This window comes from Equus quagga, chromosome 15, assembly GCF_021613505.1.
Source record: "Equus quagga isolate Etosha38 chromosome 15, UCLA_HA_Equagga_1.0, whole genome shotgun sequence".
Taxonomy (NCBI): Eukaryota; Metazoa; Chordata; class Mammalia; order Perissodactyla; family Equidae; genus Equus; species Equus quagga.
The window spans coordinates 64,400,730-64,421,660 of record NC_060281.1 but is presented as its reverse complement, the minus strand read 5'-3'; the positions used below and the strand labels follow the sequence as shown (position 1 = coordinate 64,421,660).

Sequence of the window (20,931 nt, the reverse complement as noted above, 5' to 3'; positions counted from 1 at the left end):
TCAGTTTTCAGACGTATCTACTGAAGGTCTCTCACATCAAGAACAGAAATAATGGAGAAAAATAAAACTGGGAGTGGTTCTCCACATGTGAGCGAGTCAGCCTCTAACTTGTGACTCTTTCCTCCAGTCTCCATGAAGTTAAGGGTGGTAACCACCTGCACTCGTGCACTCTTCTTTCCCGATTTGTCTTTCTTTCCTTCTTCTTCTAACATTAAGGATAATTTTTAAAAAAATAAACTGTGTTTTTTAGAGCAGTTTTAGATTCACAACAAAATTTAGAGGAAGGTACAGAGATTTCCTGTCTATCCCCTGCTGCCACACCTGCCATTTCCCCTGTTGTTAACATCTTAGGTTAGAGTGGTACGTTTGTTAGGATTGACGAACCTACGTTGACACATCATAATCACCTCGAGTCCATAGCTTACATTAGAGTCCACTCTAGGTGTTGTACATTCAACGGATTTGGACAAATGTATGACATGTATCCATCATTGTGGTGTCTTACAGAATAATTTTACTGCCCTGAAAATCCTCTGTGCTCCACCTGTTCATTTCTCCTTCCTCCCTAATCCCTGGCAATCACTCTTTTTACTGTCTCCATAATTGTGCTTTTCCAGAATGTCATATAGCTGGAATCACACAGTGTGTAGCCTTTTCAGATTGGCTTCTTTCACTTAGCAATATGCGTTTAAGGTTCCTCTGTGTCTTTTTGTGGCTTGATAGCTTATTTCTTTTTAGTGCTGAATAATATTCCGTTGTCTGGTTGTGTCATAGTTTATCCATTCATCTACTGAAGATCATCTTGGTTGCTTCCAAGTGTTGGCAGTTATGACTAAAGCTGCGATAAACGTCTGTGTGCATGTTTTTGTGTGGACATAACTTTGAGTTCCTTTGGGTAGAGCGTATGATAAGAGTATGTTTAGTTTTGTAAAAACTGCCAAACTGTCTTCCAAAGTGGCTGTACCATTTTGTATTCCCACCAGCAGTGGATGAAGAGTCCCTCCTGTTCCACGTCCTTGTCAGCATTTGGTGTTGTCTGTGTTCTAGACTTTGGCCATTCTAATAGGTGTGTAGTGGTGTCTTGTTGCCTTAATTTACAATTCCCCTATGGCATATAACGTGGAGCATCTTTTCGTATGCTTATTTGCCATCTGTATATCTTCTTTGGTGAAGTGACTGTTCAGGTCTCTGGCCCCCTTTTTTTTTATGGTGAGGAAGATGGGCTCTGAGCTAACATCTGTTGCCAATATTTGTCTTTTTGCTTGAGGAAGGTTGTTGCTGAGCTACCATCTGTGCCAGTCTTCCTCTATTTTGTATGTGGCACACCACCATGACATGACTAGATGAGTGGTATGTAGGTCCGCACGTGGATCCAAACCCGCAAACCCCTGGTCGCTGAAGCAGAGTGCATGAACTTAACCATTATGCCAACAGGCTGGCCCCTGACCCATTTTTAAAAATTGGATTCTTTTCTTTTCTTTTTTTTTGTAAAGATTGGCACCTGAGCCAATATCTGTTGCCAATCTTCTCTCTTTTTAAAAATTTTTCTTCTCCCCAAAGCTCCCCAGTACCTAGTTGTATATTCTAGTTGTAGGTCCTTCTGGTTCTGCTGTGTGGGACACCACCTCAGCATGGCTTGATGAGTGGTGCCAGTTCTGCACCCAGGACCCAAACTGGTGAAACCCTGGGCCACTGAAGTGGAGCATGCAAACCCAAACACTTGGCCACGAGGCCGGCCCCAGTTAGGTTATTTTCTTATTGTTGAGTTTTAAGAGTTCTTTATATATTCTGGATAACAGTCCTTTATCAGATGTGTCTTTTGCAAATATTTTGTCCCAGTCCGTAGTGTGTCTTCTCGTTCTCTTGACAACATCCTTCAAAGAGCAGAAGTTTTTAATTCTAATAAAGTCTAGCTTATCAATTCTTTCATGGATCATACCTTTGGTGTTGTATTTAAAAAGTCATCGACGTACCCAAGGTCAGCTAGGTTTTCTCCTGTTATCTTCTAAGAATTTGAGTTTCGCATTTTACGTTTAGGTCTCCGATCCATTTTGAGTTAATTTTTGTGAATGATGGAGGTTCGCTGCCTAGATTCTTTTTCTTTTTTTAAATTATTTTATTGGGGTCATATTGCCTTACAACATTGTATAAATTTCAGGTGTACATCACTCTATTTCAGTTTCTGTGTAGACTGCGTGGTGTTCACCACCAACGGTCCAGTGTTTATCCATCACTGTACATATGTGCTCCTTTACCCCAGTTGCCCTCCCCTCACTGCTTTCTGTGGTAACCACTAATCTCTTCTCCTTATGTATGTGTGTGTGTATTTATCTTCCAAATATGAGTGAAAGCATGTCATATTTGTCTTTCTCTGACTTATTTCACTCAGCGTGATACCCTCAGGGTCCATCTGTGTTGCTGCAAATGACATAGTTTTGTCTTTCTTATGGCTGAGTAGTATTCCATTGTATATGTATATATATGCCACATCTTTATCCATTGATCTGTTAATGGGCACTTGGGTTGTTTCCACATCTCAGCTATTGTGAATAATGCTGCAGTGAACATAGGATGCATGTATCTTTTTGAATTATTGATTTCATGTTCTTTGGATAAATATCCAGTAGTGGAATAGCTGGATCATATGGTATTTCTATTTTTAACTTTTTGAGAAATCTCCATACTGTTTTCCATAGTGGCTGCACCCGTTTGGATTCCCACCAGCAGTGTGTGAGAGTTCCCTTCTCGCCACATCCTCTCTAACACTTGTTATCGCTTGTCTTGTAAATTATAGCCATGCTGATGGATGTAAGGTGATATCTCATTGTAGTTTTGATTTGCATTTAGTGATCTTTAACATCTTTTCATGTGCCTGTTGGCAATCTGTATCTCTTCTTTGGACACGTCATTCATATCCTCTGCCCATTTTTTGATCAAATTGTTCATTTTTTTTGTTGTTGAGTTGTATGAGTTCTTTATATAGTTTGGAAATTAACCCCTTGTCAAATATATAATTTGCAAATATTTTCTCCCAGTTGGTGGGTTATCTTTTCATTTTGTTGATAGTTGCCTTTGCCTTGTAGAAGCTTTTTAGTCTGATGTGGTTCCACTTGCTTATTTTTTCTTCTATTTCCCTTGTCTGAGTAGGCATGGTATTCAAAAACATACTGCTAACACCTGTGTCAGAGAGCATACTGCCTATATTTTCTTCTAGGAGTTTTATGGTTTCAGGTCTTGGATTCAAGTCTTTAATCCATTTTGAGTTAATTTTTGTGTGTGGTTTAAGATGATGGTCTACTCTCATTCCTTTGTGTGTGGCTGTCCAGTTTTCCCAACACCACTTACGAAGAGACTTTGCTTTCTCCATTTCATGTTCTTGGCTCCTTTGTTGAAGATTAGCTGTCCGTAGATGTGTGGTTTTATTTCTGGGCTTTCAGTTCTGTTCCATTGATCTGTGTGTCTGTTTTTGTGCCAGCACCATGCTGGTTTTTTTTTTTTTTTAAAGATTTTATTTTTCCTGGGGCTGGCCCTGTGGCTGAGTGGTTAAGTTCGCGTGCTTCGCTGCAGGCGGACCAGTGTTTCGTTGGTTCGAGTCCTGGGTGCGGACATGGCACTGCTCATCGGACCACGCTGAGGCAGCATTCCATGTGCCACAACTCGAAGGACCCACAACAAAGAATATACAGCTATGTACCGGGGGGCTTTGGGGAGAAAAAGGAAAAAAATAAAATCTTTAAAAAAAAAAAGATTTTATTTTTCCTTTTTCTCCCCAAAGCACTCCTGTATATAGCTGAGTATTTTTAGTTGTGGGTCCTTCTTCTAGTTGTGGCATGTGGGATGCTGCCTCAGCATGGCCTGATGAGCGGTGCCGTGTCCGCACCCAGGATTTGAACCAGCAAAACCCTGGGCTGCTGAAGCAGAGCACGCAAACTTAACCACTTGGCCACGGCGCCGGCCCCTACCATGCTGTTGTTGTTCCATGTAGTTTTAGGATTCTTTGTTCTATTTCTGTGAAGAATGCCATTGGGATTCTGATTGGGATTGCGTTGAATCTGGAGATTGCTTTAGGTAATATGGACATTTTAACTATGTTTATTCCTCCAATCCATGAGCATGGTATATCTTTCCATTTCTTTTTTTTTTTTTCCCAAGGAAGATTAGCCCTGAGCTAACATCTGCCAATCCTCCTCTTTTTTTCTGAGGAAAACTGGCCCTGAGCTAACATCCGTGCCCATCTTCCTCTACTTTCTATGTGGGATGCCTACTGCAGCACGGCTTAACATGTGGTACCATGTCCGCACCCAGGATTCGACCGGAGAACCCAGGGCTGCTGAAGCGGATGCGTGCACTTAACTGCTGCACCACCGGGCTGGCTCCTCCATTTCTTTATGTCTTCTTCAGTTCCTCTCAATAGTGTCTTATAGTTTGCAACGTATAGATCTTTCACCTCCTTGGTTAAATGTATTCCTAGGTATTTTATTCTTTTTGTTGCAACTGTAAATGGGATTGTGTTCTTGATTTCCCTTTCTGCTGGTTTGTTGTTCATGTATAGAAATGCAGCTGATTTTTGTCTGTTGATTTTGTACCCTGCAACTTTACTATATTCATTGATTATTTCTAATAGTTTTTTGGTGGATTCTTTAGGGTTTTCTACATGTAGAATCATGTCATCTGCAAATAATGACAGTTTTCCTTCTTTCTTATTTGGATCTTTTTTATTTGTTTTTCTTGCCTACTTACTCTGGCTAAAACTTCCAGTACTATGTTGAATAAGTCTGGCGAGAGTAGGCATACTTGTCTTGTTCCTGCTCTCAGAGGAATAGCTTTCGGTTTTGCACTATTGAGTATGATGTTGGCTGTGGGTTTGTCATATATGGTCTTTATTATGTTGAGGTATTTTCCTTCTATATCCATTTTTATTGAGGATTTTTATGGTAAATGGATGTTGGATCTTCTCAGATGCTTTCTCTGCATCTGTTAAGATTATCATGTGACTTTTATTTTTTGTTTTGTTCATGTGATGTTTCACATTGACTGATTTGTGGATGTTGAACCATCCCTGCATCCCTGGAAGAATTCTCACTTGACCATGGTGTGTGATCCTTTTAATGTATTGTTATATTCGATTTGCTAATATTTCATTGAGGATTTTTGCATCTGTGTTCATCAGCAATATTGCTCTGTGATTTTCCTTTTTTGTGTTGTCCTTGTCTGGTGTTGGTATCAGGGTAACACTGGCCTTGTATAATGCGTTAGGAAGTGTCCTGTCCTCTTCAATGTTTCGGAATAGTTTTAGAAAGATAGGTGTTAAATCTTCTTTGAATGTTTGGTAGAATTCACCAGAGAAGCCATCTGGTCCTGCACTTTTGTTTTTTGGGGAGGTTTTTGATTACTGTTTCAGTCTCTTTGTCATTTGTCTATTTAGGTTCTCTGTTTCTTATTGATTCACTGTTGGGAGGTTGTATGATTCTAAGAATTTATCCATTTCTTCTAAGTTATCCAATTTGTTGGTATATAGCTTTTCGTAGTATTCTCTTATAATACTTTGTATTTCTGTGGTATCTGTTGTAATTTCTCCTCTTTCTTTTCTGATTTTATTTATTCAAGTCTTCTCTCTCTTTTTCTTTTTTTTTTTTTAAAGATTTTATTTTTTTCCTTTTTCTCCCCAAAGCCCTCCAGTACATAGTTGTATATTCTTCGTTGTGGGTCCTTCTATTTATGACATGTGGGATGCTGCCTCAGCGTGGTTTGATGAACAGTGCCATGTCCACACCCAGGATTCGAACCAGTGAAACACTGGGCCACCTGCAGTGGAGCGTGCGAACTTAACCACTCGGCCACGGGGCCAGCCCCTCTCTCTCTTTTTCTTAGTGAGTCTGGCTAAGGGTTTGTCAATTTTGTTTATCTTCTCGAAGAACCAGCTCTTAGTTTCACTGATTCTTTCTCTTGTTTCTTTTTAGTCTCTATTTCATTTACTTCTGCTCTGATTTTTATTACTTCTCTCCTGTTACTGACTTTGGGCTTTGTTCTTTTTCTAGTTCTTTTAGGTATACGGTAAGCTTGTTTATTTGAGATTTTTCTTGTTTGTTGAGGTAGGCCTGCATTGCTGTAAATTTTCCTCTTAGTACTGCTTTTGCTGCATCCCATGTTTTGGTGTGTGGTGTTTTCCTTTTCATTTGTTTCTAGGTATTTTTTGCTTTCCCTTTTGATTTCTTCATTGATCCAGTGTTGTTCAGTAGCATGTTCTTTAGGACCCACATATTTGTGAATTTATCAGTGTTTTTCTTGTAGTCGACTTCTAGTTTCATAGCATTGTGGTCAGAAAAGATGCTTGATATGATTTCAAGCTTCTTAAATTTATTGAGGCTTGCTTTGGTTCCCATCGTATGGTCTGTCTTCGAGAAGGTTCCAGATGTACTTGAGAAGAATGTGTATTCTGTTTTTGGATGGATTGTTCTGTATGTGTGTATATATATGTATGTATATATGTAGTCCATCTGGTCTAGTGTTTCATGTAAGTCCACTGTTTCCTTGTTGACTTTCTGTCTGGATGATCCATCCATTGTTGAAGTGGGGCATTGAGGTCCCCTACTCTGATTGTGTTGCTGTCAGTTTCTCTCTTTAGTCTGTTAATAGCTGCTTTATGTACTTTGGTGCTCTTGTGTTAAGTTCATATATATTAATACATATTATGTCTTCTTGTTGGAATGTCCCTTTTATCATTGTATAATGCCCATCTTTGTCTCTTGTTATCCTTTTTATTCTGAAGTCTGCTTTGTCTGATGTAAGTACAGCTACATCCACTTTCTTTTGCTTGCCACTTATATGGAGTATCATCTTGCATCCCTTCACTCTGAGCCTGTTTGTCTTTAGAACTGAGATGTGTTTCCTGGAGGCAGCATATTGTTGGGTCTTGTTTTTTAATCCATACTGCCACTCTGTGTCTTTTTCCTGTTTTGCTGAGGAAGATTCCCCTGAGCTAACATCCATTGCCAATCCTCCTCTTTTTTTTTTCTTCGTGAGGAAGATTAGCCCTGAACCAACATCTGTGCCAAGCTGGAAAGACCTGGTCACTGCCGGGGGGAGGGGGAGGAGACGCACACACTGGATGTGCTGGTAGACAGGCAGGGAGTAATCACCCTCTCTACCCCCGCCAGGACTGCCCTCCAGTACACAGGCTAAGTCTGCTGGGAGAGGGGTAGAGAGCAAGCTGGCCTGCCTTCTCTGCCCCTTCCAGGACTGCTTGAGCAAGCCACCTGTTTTCTCACAGTTGTGCAGGCCAGTATGTTTTGGAAATTCAAGTCAGAGGGCCCCACCCCAGTTGAGACAATCTGAGATTATATACCATCCCCAATCTTGGAAAGTCAGAGCAGAGTTACAAAGCATAAATAAAGAGAGAACTGGGGAAAACATAGAAAACCACCAAATTGAAATGGCAGACAGAAATACAAGGAAAAAGAAACAACAGAAATACAGAACAACCAGAAAACAAAAGACAGAATGGCATATTTATTAAGCCGTAATATATCAATAATCACTCTAAGTGCAAACGGATTGAATTCACCAATCAAAAGACAAAGAGTTGTCTGTGTGGCTGAGTGGTTAAAGTCCCACGTGCCCTGCTTCAGTGGCCCAGGCTCAGAGGTTTGGATCCTAGGTGCAGACCTGTTCCGCTCGCCAGCCATGCTGTGGAGGTGTCCCACACACACACAAAGTAGAGGAAGATTGTGGCCGCGTAGGGAATCTTCCATTGGTCAGTGGCTAGCTGACTGGTTGTAGCTTAGAGAAGAGAGAGAAAGGGAACAACTCACTCCACCGTGGTGCTGACGTCGCTCTTAGATTCATTTTATGCATGTGGATGTCCAGTTGTTCAGCACCATTTGTTGAACAGACTCTCTTGCTCACTTGTTGCCTTTGCTCTTTTGTCAAAGACCAGTTGATGATATTTATGCGGTTCTGTTTCTGAGTTCTCTGTTCTGTTCCATTGCATCATTTGTCTATTCTTCTTTGGCAATACTACACCGTCCTGGTTACTGCAGCCTTATAGTAAGTCTTAAAGTCAGGTAACACCAGTCCTTCAACTTTGTTCTTTTCCTTCAATTTGTGTCGACTCTTCCAGGTCTTTTGCTTTTTCGTATAATTTTAGGTTCAGTTTGTTAATATCCACAAAGTAACTTGCTAGGATTTTGATTGGGATTGTGTTGAATGGGTAGATCAAGTTGGGAAGAACTGACATCTTGACAATATTGTCTTCCTATCTGTGAACATGGAATATCTCTCCATTTGATTAGTTCTTTGATTTTGCTTATCAGCCTTTTGGTACATGCAGTTGGTAGCAAGTCATGGAAACCCAGCTTCAGCTGACTTCCAGAGTAAGGGCTTTTCTGGTGCAGGTGGCATCTGGGGGTGGGGAAAGGGGTGTCAGGTTGGCTGTAATGACTCATGTGAGTTGTCATTGTGCTGCTCTCTCCAGGGCCTCTTCATCCCAAGTCTGGATCCCCTCCTGGTGGCACAGGGCCTGTGGCAGCTCTAGGGTTCACATTCTCCCCACAGGCCATCCGGGAGATGGAGTACCTGTATCCCAAAAATTCCCATCAGAAGTCAGGCCCTTCACATGGAATGGGCTGTCTGCACCCGTTCCTGCAGTCTGGGGGATGCCCTATGCTGGTTGTTTTGATCTGGGTGGTCTTCGATGGCCAGGACTGGTCGAGACCTGCTCCCATGATTGCTGTGATGGATAGTATGGGCCGTCACAGCAGCCACATCAGCCCCGTGGTGACTAGAATTAGGCACTCTGGCTTCTCTGGCAGCTCCGACTGTCAAAGGGTTCTGCTCTCTTCCTTCTGGAGCCTTCACTGCCTGAGACAGAGGTGCTGCGTGGTGGAGATGCTGTGTGACGAGCATGCTTTTTGCTTCTCAGGGTGGTGTGTGTGATCCCTCCGGTTGTGGCTGCGCCCCCCTCCTTGTGGGTGGCAAGGCCGCCCTCCCTCTACAGCCACAGGATGAGGATCTTCAGGCACTGCCTCAAAGAACACACAGCTCCCTATGCCCAGCAGCTGCAGCAGATGACGGCTCTGCGCTCACTGCAGTTTCCGGAGCTGAGATTGGTCCAGTTTGACTCAGGTATGAGAGGAGATCCCATTTGCACTGCTTACCATGTCAGATTCACTTGCTTTGGATTCTGAGATACTCTTGATGTTACTCATTTCACAGGAAAGCTGGAAGCCTTAGCTATTTTACTACAGAAATTGAAATCTGAGGGACGTCGAGTGCTGATTTTATCGCAGATGGTTCTTATGTTAGATATCTTAGAAATGTTCTTGAACTTCCATTATCTCACCTATATAAGAATTGATGAAAATGCCAACAGTGAACAGAGGCAGGTAAGAAGAAATTGTTTACTTTGTTACCATTTACAGTTCAGTTGTGTGAACTTTAATCGCCAGTTTCTGACCTGGTTTCTCAGAGCTGTGTAAATTCAGTGTTGTCATGACCCTTCTGAACAAAGGAAAGAACTTGTGAATGTCGTTGGACTTTGGTAATTCTTTAGCTCCATCCTTTGATATGTTTTCATAAGTCATTTTATTCCAGAGACACACAGTCGGTTAGATGTCTCAGAATTAGACTTGATGTCCTGCGGTCATTACAGGACAAGATTGGTGTGCTTCAGGAGGTGGTATGGGGTGGAAATACAGAAACTGTCTAGATGAATTTGCAGTAAAGAAATCCAAGTTAAAATAATATGCTTGTTTTTCACTCGTCAAATTTGCTAAGGGTATCTTGATTCCCTCAGGTACAACGAGACAGGCATTCTCATACCCTGCTGGTAGAGGTGCAAATTAACTACCACTTTCTAGAAGGCAAGTTGACAGTATCGGTTGTGAACCCCAAAAATGGATATGTGCCTGGTGTAGTAGTTCTGTATCTGCGACTCTCTCCCCCAGCACCACCACACTTCTTAAAGATTTATGTACACAGTTGTTCACTGTAGAAATGTTCGTAACAACTCCCAGTTCAGAGCAAAGTGACTGTCTGGTAGTAGAACAGTGCGTGGATAAGTTGTCCCTGTGCCGTAGGGCTTGGCAGTATTGTAAACAGACCCCGTCCCAGGCATTCCAGGGGATGCACTGAGAAGCCATCATCAACAGCATTTCGGAACAGATTTTAGTAGCATTGCAAAATGTTCCCGAGAGCCAAAGGCAAGCTATTTTTTTACCCACTTATCTTACCCCCTTCAGGTTATATGGCACAGTCAGGGCTTCTCACACACGTTCACACACACGAGAAGGCCTGCAAGGAAATACCCTACAGTCTTTTTTATTTTAGTAAAGATTTTATTTTTCATTTTCTTCCCAAAGCCCCCTGGTACATAGTTGTGTATTTTTAGTTGTGGGTCCTTCTAGTTGTGGCATGTGGGACGCCGCCTCAGCCTGGCTTGACGAGCGGTGCCATGTCCACGCCCAGGATCCGAACCGGCAAAACCCTGGGCTGCTGAAGTGGAGTGCGCGAACTTAACCACTCAGCCACGGGGCCGACCCCCACCACAGTCTTTATTAACAAGCTTTCTTGGTAGTGATGTAACAAATTATATAGAGAATTTCTTGAAGGAGAAGGGTTGGTCAACTGCTGTGTCTGTTTTGGCACTGAGATCATGGCAGAAGAGAGGTGTTCAGCTGAGGCCATTTCAGCTCATGGCCTTGAGTGAGGTGGAGGAGCTTCTCTTCCTCGTTGTTACCTACTCCCTCAGCCTTACTCCAGGGACTTTTGCTGTAAAGTGCCCTGGCATTGCCTGAGGGCACATGAAAAAGCACATATCCCTCCCCAGTAAGACTCTGTGTTCTTGTGGGGCCTACAGATTGAGCTGACAGTGTGTGTCAGATGGAATCTGACATTTTCCTTTTTGTAAGTGATGACTCACATTATTTAAATAGTGTGTAGAGATGTTTGTGATCTGTGAGTGAGAGATGACGCAAATGCACAGAAGAGCTAGAATAAAATGCTAAAATCTGGTCTAATTTGAACATAGGCCATGTGTCAAAGGAAACACAAACCAAATAGTTTTGTTATGGAATAGTTTCTGACTGATACATAGCAGAAAGTGTCAAAGGTTTCTGAACATTTACCAAGAATACTAACTGGAGATTTTTTATTTCATCTTAGGAACTGATGAGGAGTTTCAACAGAGACAGGAGGATTTTCTGTGCAATTCTCTCCACTCACAGCCGCGCTACAGGCGTGAGCCTGGTAGAGGCAGACGCGGTGGTGTTCTATGACAATGACCTGAACCCTGTGATGGATGCCAAGGCCCAGGAGTGGTGTGACAGGATCGGGAGGCGCAAGGATGTGCACATATACAGGTGAGGAGTGGGCTGAGGCTGGGGTGAGCCGATGTGCGAGGGGGAGCTCTGTGCAGGCGTGGGCGCTGGATGCGCTGCCGCGGAGAGGCCCTGTGGGCCTGGGATAGCACGCTGCAGTGCACTTTGGAAGTTTCCGCTAAGTTTTGTTTACTTTTCCTTCAGGCAGACTTATGTTCCTGCTATCTTATTTATTCTTTCTTTATATTTAACATTTGCTTGAGATACAATTTAGTTTGCTTGAAATTGTGACTGAGTTGTGTTGCTTAGACATAACTTGCTGTCCTTTCAACATGTATTTGTTGTATCTCTTTTAGAGTATCTGAACCTTAAAGAATGATTTATGTTTTAGGTTGTTTCAACTATCATCAAATATGAATTATCTGTTAGTAAATTGGCTATTGAAAGAATTAAATCTTATAACTGGCCAAATATATGTAATTGAGGAAAATGGAGAAGGCCCTGCTCTATTTCTGAATTTCCAGAAGTATTTACATAGTAGTGCAGTCATAGTAGGTCTGCAGTTTTTTTTGCGTATTTGTTTTGTGCCCGGTGTGCGCTGAGCACTAGATGCACCCCTTCTCCTGTGCCGCGGCCGCTTCTCTGACATGTCAGCGTGAAGTCTCACAAGTGGCGGCTGGCCCAGGACTGAAGCCCCAGCTTGTGCAACGTAGTAATCTTAGTGTATTTAAAGAGCTTTATTGTTGTGTTTCTGACTATAAATATATTATTTGTTCATTGAAAAAAAAGAAGAAAATCAAGTAGAGAAGAGTAACTCTCCCATAGAAATAGCAGTCAGTCACATTTTGGTGTATGGCTTTCCAGGCATGTAAAAAATTTTCTTAGGTGGCTCATGTCATCAGTCTTATTTTGTAATCCCTTTTTATTTTAACAATATATTGTGAGTGTATTTCCATGCTAATAAATGTAAATTTGTACATCATTTGTATTGAATGAATAATGTTTCATTGTTTAATTTCTCCCTTATCATTGAATGCCTTTAGCAATTACTAGATGGAAATGGTAAAAATATTTTTTCTCAGTAGCCACAAAATCTGTAAACACTCAGGAATAATCTTAGCAGTAAAGATGCAGAATGTGTAAGAAGTAAGAGTATAAAATTGTGTGAAAAGTTGCAAGATGAGATGTTACTTGTGGGAGGATATGCTGTGTTTTTGGACAGGAAGATGTGGTTCATAAAAATGTGAAGTTTTCCCAAAACGATACTAAAATTTAACTTGATTTTAATGAAAGCCCTGATTATTGGTGTTAGTGTATTTGTGTGCATGGACCTACACACACAGTTGGATAAAATGGTTTTTAAAGTATATTTGGGTGAAAGATAATGATGACCAGCAAAAAGGATGACAGGGGTTGCAGGGAGAGGGTCTGCTGGAGTTCCTGAGGGTGAGCGTGTGGCCTCATCACATGCTGTTGGAATCAGAACAGATGAGCAGTGCAGGCTAAAAAGCCTGGCTCAGATGTGGATGTCAGCAAAGTGGGATTTCAGTTTAATTGAAACGTAGTTTATTCAATGTGTTGGTGACACACTGTGTGTCCGTGAGGAAGGGGACAGGGTTGGAGTGCTGTTTCCTGCTTTATGACTAGAATACAGTCCTGTGAATTAAGGACATAAATGTAAAAATAAAGCAACAATTTTAGAGTGTTACTTGAGATAATACCTGTAGCCTGGAGCTTGAAGGGATCACTTTAATCAAACAGAAAACTCGAAAGGAAGGAAAGATAGGCATATTTGAGTATAGTAAAATAAAAATTTAAGTATAGTCACATTGCATAACGTTTCAGTTGACAGCAGACCGCATATATGACAGTGGTCCCGTGAGATTAGTACCATACGGCCTAGGTGTGTGGTAGGCTGCACCATCTAGATTTGTGTAAGTACATTCTCTGTTGTTCACACAACGATGAAATTGCCTAGTGCTGCATTTCTTAGAACATAACCCCATTATTAAGCAACACATGCTGTATTGCAAAAAGATTCCATAAGCACAGTTAATAGGCAAATAAGATTTGGAAAATTGTTTGCAATTCTCTTAATAGACAGAGGGTTATGTACTCTTACAAGTTGAGAAGAAATGTAAATGACCCCCTTTTTAAGAAGGGTGGGGAGGGAACCTGAGAATAGAACAGGCACTTCCGGGTGACCAAAAACATGTGACAGGATGCCCAAAGGTAGACACAAATGCAAGTTGAATGTGCGGTGACCTTTCTGCTCACATGCCCCTACAGGTGAGACCGTAAAGGGCATGTCTGCTGGCAGTGCCCGGTGAGGGAACCTCCGTACTTTATTGGGAACACAGGGTCATTTCACTCTTTTGAAAGCAGTGTAGCAAGGTCTGTTGAAGTGAAAATTGCATGTACCCTTTGCCCCCAGCATTACTCTCAAGGGGGTTGAGCCCGTGATATAAGAGTAGTTACTGCAGCTTGTTCATGTGGCATGAAGCAGACCCCAGCCAGTGCCATCCTTGGGGTACTGCCACACCCTGAGTATTGAGCAGCCACCAGAAACATAAGTTCATTTGGGGGATTTCTGTAGGACACTGTTCAGTGAGAAGCAAAGTGGAGATAAATGTGTAATGAGGCAGATGATGCCTGACCACTGTGTATAAATGTGATCACGTGAAGGTGCAGGGCGCATTGTGGAAGTCCGTGTGCCAGGTTGTCAGCACTGAGGAAGACAGGTACTCAGGATGAGTCCAGGAGGACCGAGTAGGATATTTCCAGGTGGAGGCCATAGGATGGGGAGATGAGGGTGACAAGCAGGACACTGGGTACAGAGGTGTGGGACAGTGTGCAGGGCTTCTGGGGCCTGCCCTCATGCTGTATGGAGGTGGGGGCACAGCTGGACGGAGATGGGAGAGGGGACAGTGGACCATGGAGGCCTTTGACCGCCACATGAAGGAAGGAACGTACTCAACAGGGCATTGTGTATGACAAGTACTTTGAAAGCCATGCAGCACCCACCCGAGCAGTGAGGGGTGCTGTTCACAGGCTGTCTCTGCCCCCGGGTCTGCTTCCAGTTGTCTTTGCTGTCATTGTGTGTGTGTCTGTGTTTTGTTTGTAGGCTTGTAAGTGGCAATTCCATTGAAGAGAAATTGTTGAAAAATGGAACCAAAGACTTGATCCGAGAAGTAGCTGCTCAGGGAAATGATTACTCCATGGCATTCTTAACGCAGGTATCCTTCATTTATAAGTCCTTAGCAGGGTTACCCTACAGGGAGGGGAACTGTATGGAGTCCATGCAGTCAGTGAGGGGTTGTCTGATGGTTTCCCTGGTACTCAGGAGTCGAGCTCAGGGCAGGCATGAAACCATTTTTTTGTTGCTGGAGAATAATATGCATTTTTGTGTTCAGCGGACTATCCAGGAACTGTTTGAAGTCTATTCTCCCATGGATGATGCTGGCTTTCCAGTAAAAGCTGAAGAGTTCGTTGTCCTTTCTCAGGAACCTTCCATCACAGAAACCATTGCACCCAAGATTGCCAGACCTTTCATAGAGGTAAGAACAGATCCAGCCTGCCCTGAAGAGTTGTTTGATAAGGAGCTGGGCCTGCTTTGAGTCCTGACCTCTCCTGCTCTTGAGTCGTGTGGGCCCTGGGTCCCTGCTGCCCAGCTCAGCAGCTGTGGTGTCTTCATCTGCTCTTCTTGAGCCACCCCCAGCTTCCCCAGCCATCGTGTGAAGGTTGTCACTCCCGAGCTGCTGCTCGCCTGTCCTGTCCATGACCTTCTGCTTTGTGTGGTCTGCCCCTGCCCACCCCCCGATAGTCAGCTATCTCAGCTCCTCCTCTGTCTCAGAGCACTGCTAGGGAAGAGCCACACTCTGAATGGGAGCCTGCCCTGTGTGTGCATGTGAAAAACATGTCTGATTCTGAGGACAGTACAGAAAAGAACGTAAACTCCCTTGTTAATACCTTTTTCTGTTGGTTACGTGTTGAAATAATAATGTTTTGAATGTATCAGGTTAAATAAAATACTGGCTTTTACATTTTTAACACAAGTAATAGAGATTTTAAATTGTACATATGGCTCACGTGATGCTGCTTTTGAGTGGTGCTGCTCTGTGGACACGTCACAGACTCACTGTTGGGGCCACCTCACTTCCGGTCCTGCCTCGTGGAGGGGCCCTTGGCTGCAGGCTGCCTTCCTCCTCTCAGGACTCACCCTCCTCCCCTTGACCCACCTGGTGAGGAGGTCGTCTCCTCCTCTACCCCCTTCCTGGGCACTGGTTTCCAGGCTTTTACCTTAGAGGGACCCTGTGTCCCGGTCCTCTTCCTGCCTCGTTGCCCAGAGTGTGAGGCTCCCTGGCCCTCTCCTCCTCCTTCAGTGGCTGGGGCCCTTGGTGAGGAGGACTTGCCATCTCCTCTTCCAGTTTTAAAAATTAACTATCTGGTTATTGAGAAGTAATACATGTATGTGGTAGAACCTTCAAGAATTTATGATGAAATCTAAGTCTCCTGTCGCACAGCCTCCTTCCCTGCTCAGAGACAGCCACTGTCTGCGGTGCCTACGTTTCCTTTCAGGAGTCTTCTGGTGTAATGTCCCTCGCACAGAAACATCTTACAGCTTTTTCTCTATCGAGAAGAACAGATCTATCCTATCCTTTTAAAAATAGTTGATAATTGTATGAGGTTAAAGAAGAAACCCAGGGGTTGGCTCCATGGCCGAGTGGTTAAGTTTGCACACTCTGCTTCAGTGGCCCAGGGTTCGCCAGTTCAGATCCTGGGTGCGGACCTACACACTGCTCCTCAGGCCACACTGAGGTGGCATCCCACATAGCATAACCAGAAGGACCTACAACTAGAATATACAACTATGTACTGGGGGGCTTTGGGGAGAAGAAGAAGAAAGGAAAAAAAAAAAAGATTGTCAGCAGATGTTAGCTCAAGGCCAATCTTTAAAAAAAAAAAAAGCAACCCAAACAGCCCAGAAGGATAGTAGGGAAGATAGTTTCTCTCCCAGAGGTAACCATTTAACCATGGTTAAAATTGCACACGTATCCTGGAAGAAAAATGTGAGGCATGAACATGTGTGTGCACGTGTGTGTGAGAACTGTGAGCGTGTTGCGTACCCTTGCTGTTTTTCTTAATATATCTTGGAGATGTTTGCGTGTTGGCACATAGGTATCTACTTTGTTGTCTTCAAAGCAGCATAATATTTCAGCAGAGATTCTTTGAAACGTATTGGGTGAATGTCTTACCGTGTGTCAGGCACTTTCTAGGCAGGAGGGCTATAGCATTGAAAAAACACCAGCCTTGCCCTCCATGAAGCTTGTATTCTAGTAAGGGGAGAGATAACAAACCAGTAAGCGAGTGAAATATGTACTCTCCTCTGAGATGGTGTGAAGTGCAGAGAAGCTGACTCTGGGGAGGGAGCAGACAACGTCCAGGCAGGAGCAATGTGGGCAGAGGAACAGCACATGCAAGGCCGCCTCTGTGTCTGGACAGCAGGGGTGTCAGTATACCCAGGGGGACGAGGGGGTGATGGAGATGAGGCCTGACCATGGACGTGCTCTTTAAACCAATCTCCTGGCTCTGTGTTGAGACTAGATTGTGGGGGCCAGTTTACTGCCCAGTGTTGCTGAGACGTGGACGTCATTCTCACTGGTGTCTTGGTAGATATGTGATAGTATCTCTCTGGTTTAATTTGCATTCGGCTTTGGTTGATGAATTTGCTAACCTCTTCCTGTGTTCATGGGCAGTGGGAATACTTTTTTATGAAGTGCCTGCTCATGTCTTTTTCCTATTTTTTTTTTTTAACTAGGTTGTCTTTTTGTCTTAATGGCTTCTTGGTGTTCTGAATGTATTCTGGGTGCAAGGCCTTTGTTGGATACATGTGAACTGTCTTCTTCCATTCTGTGGTTTGCTTTGTTTAATGCTGTCTTTCGATGAGCAGAGATTCTTGGTCCCAGTGCCGCCCAGCAGACTGTCTATTATGTGGTTGGTGCTTTTGTGTTCTGCTTATGAGAAATTCTCCTTACCCTGAGGTCGTCATACATTCTCCTGTATTTTCTTCTAGATGTTTCAGTGTTTGATTCTTCATATTTGGATGTATAATCTGTCTGGAAATCATTTCTGTATGTAGTGTGAGGTACGATGATATTTTAAACTTTTCAGATTTTGCCAGATTGCCCTGAAAAGAGGTTGTGCCAGTTCTTAATGGATATCCACTAACCAAAAACTGTATTATCCTCTCTGATGTGAGAGTGTGTCTCCACATCTGCCAGCACCTGTCAGGTGTGTGGTCCTGGCTGGTGTGATAGGCACAGTGGTGTCTCCTTACTTTAGTTTGCATTTCTTGGACTTGCTGGCACTGACTGTCTCACACAGCTGTCGTCTGCTTCACATTGTGATCTGTATCACGTTTTCTGTGGGCTGTTTTGGCTGCCACGATGTTGGGTGATTTATCTCCTGTTAATACCATGGACAGTGGCGTGTGTCTCATGTACCATAAAGAATTGCTCTTGTTGGTCAGAGCTGTGGCTGGGTGATGGGTATCAGGTGTGAGATTGGACAGGACGCCCCGTCTTGCTCTGTTCTTGGAGTCTGGGAGCTTTACTCTGTGTGTCAGTGTGCTTGCCTGCGGCTCTTCCCTGGGGCTTCCCTGTCCAACGTGCTGCAATGAGTTCTTTACGTCCATTTTCTGTATTTCCTCAGTCCTTAGTTGTACACCTATGAGGGGTCTCAAGGAATGAACACTTTACCTTAGGGAGGCTCAGTGTACGAGGTAGGCATCTAGTTAGCTTTATGTGGTATGGCTTTTCTCAAAAACCCCTCAAATATGAGACTTAAACATATGTCACAGTAATCTAAATACGTGATTTTTTTAGGCCCTCAAGAGTATTGAGTGTCTGGAGGAGGATGTGCAGAAACCCATGGAGGAAGCGGTGCCCGGCTCATCTGACTCCGACGGTTCCGGGTGGAACGAAGAGCCGTCGCAGCTGGAGGAGTTCGCTGACTTCATGGAGCAGGTTTGGGCATTTTCTCTTTTGTGCTTCAACTTAATTTTTTTCTTTATGCCTACATATTTTAAACATTTGACCCTTTTATGAAGTATTTCTTCCTCACTTTGACCAAGAACAGTCACTTTTCTGTTTCAGATATTGGTGGGGGGTTGTATAAGGAGCTTAACCAATAATAACTTGCTATTAAGTATTCAAGAAATATATTTTTGAAACAGCTCACACCAATTGAAAAATATGCTTTGAATTACCTGGAGTTATTCCATACTTCCATTGATCAAGAAAAAGAGAGAAATACTGAGGTAAGAGAATGAACTTTTCATCATCTTATGTGTGAGAATCTCAAGTTTTTCAGCATTAAATTTGAGGTAAATTTACTTGCCTAGGAGTAACGAAAAAGCTAAAAACCACAGTATAGAAACTAATGGAAAATGAAAAATCTTGGAACACCCTGTATAGGCAGTTTTAATTTGTTTTGAAGCAGTTTGGTGCTAGATAGAGGGTTATATGTGGGGAACAAAAGAGGGGTCCAGAAGCTGCGTAACCAGATAGGAGGGGAACTCCTTGTGACAGAGAACAGAGGTTTCTTCATCTGAGTTTGACCATTAGGGCATGCACGAGCGCAGACAGGAGGGGACAGAAACAAGTGGGGGAACTGCTGTGATGAGCTTGAGAGCTCCTTTCCTGTCATCTTCCCGTCAGGAGGCTGTGCTCACTGCCGTGAGGGCATGGGAGGCCCAGAACGTGAGGACCCTGCGGGAGAGGGAGGCCAGGGCGCTGCAGGAGCAGGAGCAGGAGCAGCTTCTCACCTACACGAGGGAGGATGCTTACAATGCGGTACGTGGGGCTAGGTCCAGGGGTCAGAGTCTGGGGCCTTTCCAGGAGAAGAAACCGTGGTAGTTTATACTCCTCATATCAACTCAAGTTCTAAAAGAACCATTTTATGGTAATGACACTTGGTTAGAGATTTTTCAGTTACATGTTGGCTTTTCCCTGAATGGTGTTGCCAGCTACGATTAAAATGCATTATAAGTCTTATAAAGGGTGATGTCCATCATGCTTACTGTGTAGACTTAGTAAGTATGAAGGTAAATTAGTTGATGGCTTACGTCATGAAAGTAAGACTGTGTCAAGTTGAAAAACTTCCCCTTTCCTACAGGAATATGTCTGTGAAGGTGCCGATGGGCAGACAGAAGTCATGCCGGTGAGTGCCTGTCGCCCTCTGTTGGGTTAGCTGCCTCCTGTGAGACACTAAGCTCATGGGCTTTCCCTTCTCCACACAGCTCTGGACCCCGCCCACCCCCCCCCAGGATGACAATGACATCTACATTGACTCAGTCATGTGTCTCATGTACGAAACCACGCCCATCCCGGAGTCTAAGCTGCCTCCCGTGTACGTGAGGAAGGAGCGCAGGCGACACAAGACAGACCCTTCAGGTGTGCACCTTGTCCCAGTGGCACTGTCCCATGGCTACGCTCACGTATTCTGTTGCTTTGTTTTTGTGAGCAGTGAGAAACCTTTGTGCTTACAGCCCCAATTAGCAGTAAAAGCCAGAGAAGTGGGTTTGTCTTTATCACATGCTTTCCAAGGCTCCTTGGTGACAGCCTCCGAAGTTTCCCTTGCCCCTCTGGTTCCCTTTCCTTCGCTTGCTAAGGTGGAGTTCTCTTGTTGACTGTCTTGCTGAGGACAGCCTCTCTGCTCAGCTGCAGGCAGGAAGAAGAAGCAGCGTCACGGGGAGGCGGTCGTCGCTCCTCGGTCACTGTTTGACCGAGCGACACCGGGCATGTTGAAGATTCGACGAGAAGGGAAGGAGCAGAAGAAGAATATTCTATTGAAGCAGCAAACACAGTTTGCCAAGCCTTTGCCGTCTTTTGCCAAACCCACAGCTGAGTCGGGTCCAGATAACCCCGAGTGGCTCATCAGCGAAGACTGGGCCCTGCTGCAGGTGAGCACGTGCTCGGGCCTGCTGGTGTGGCCCTTCGCTCAGTGGGCCACCTCCCTCCCTCCCCCTTACGTTTCCATGTCATGATCCATTTGGAAAGTGGGAAAGCCTGTGAATGCACAGCTTAGTGACCTGTTGTGCCTGAAACTTGATCCTCTAGGCCGTGAAGCAGCTACTCGAGCTGCCTCTGAACCTCACAATTGTGTCCCCGGCTCACACACCTAACTGGGACCTCGTCAGCGATGTTGTCAACTCCTGCAGCCGGATCTACCGTTCTTCCAAACAGTGCCGGAACCGCTATGAGAACGTGCTCATTCCGAGAGAGGAAGGGAAGGTGAGGGCAGACCGCCTCTTCCACAGTCTGTGGTGCTGGTGGAAGTCCTCACGTGTCCAGAGGACGATCAACCCACAGGGTTGTTGGAGAGTTCAGTGAGGGGAGGGACCTGCACTCTGCCTGGCCCAGGACTCGAGATGTGGTGGGCACGGTCACCTTACCGCAGACCATAGTCCAGTGCCTGAGATTTCACCTGTTGTGGAACATCCATGCTGCTCTGTCATTTGAAAAATTCTGTGTGCTCTCTGCTGGTTCTGAGTGCCATCCAAGGGCCTGTCCTATTTTTGTTTCTTCCTTCCTTTCTGGGTGTTTTTTTTTTTTTT

At 44.1% G+C, this 20,931-nt stretch overlaps 1 protein-coding gene and 1 non-coding gene across 18 annotated transcripts in view; both read left to right on the top strand.

The window, feature by feature from the left end:
* LOC124226647 (E1A-binding protein p400) overlaps window positions 1-20,931 on the top strand; it is a 119,750-nt gene that overhangs the window by 67,721 nt on the left and 31,098 nt on the right. For 16 of the 17 annotated variants that reach the window (XM_046640164.1, XM_046640165.1, XM_046640176.1 and 13 more), the window contains 12 exons: window positions 8,921-9,123; window positions 9,214-9,383; window positions 11,161-11,357; window positions 14,440-14,551; window positions 14,729-14,872; window positions 18,200-18,340; window positions 18,550-18,633; window positions 19,034-19,168; window positions 19,491-19,535; window positions 19,615-19,768; window positions 20,036-20,277; window positions 20,435-20,608. In XM_046640164.1, coding sequence (XP_046496120.1) covers window positions 8,921-9,123; window positions 9,214-9,383; window positions 11,161-11,357; window positions 14,440-14,551; window positions 14,729-14,872; window positions 18,200-18,340; window positions 18,550-18,633; window positions 19,034-19,168; window positions 19,491-19,535; window positions 19,615-19,768; window positions 20,036-20,277; window positions 20,435-20,608 — 1,801 coding nt within the window. The remainder of the gene's footprint in view (window positions 1-8,920; window positions 9,124-9,213; window positions 9,384-11,160; window positions 11,358-14,439; window positions 14,552-14,728; window positions 14,873-18,199; window positions 18,341-18,549; window positions 18,634-19,033; window positions 19,169-19,490; window positions 19,536-19,614; window positions 19,769-20,035; window positions 20,278-20,434; window positions 20,609-20,931) is intronic. The other variant, XM_046640168.1, reaches the window with a different exon arrangement.
* LOC124227507 (small nucleolar RNA SNORA49) lies at window positions 10,739-10,869 on the top strand. Its single transcript, XR_006885514.1, has one exon. It is a non-coding gene; the product is annotated as a small nucleolar RNA SNORA49 (small nucleolar RNA).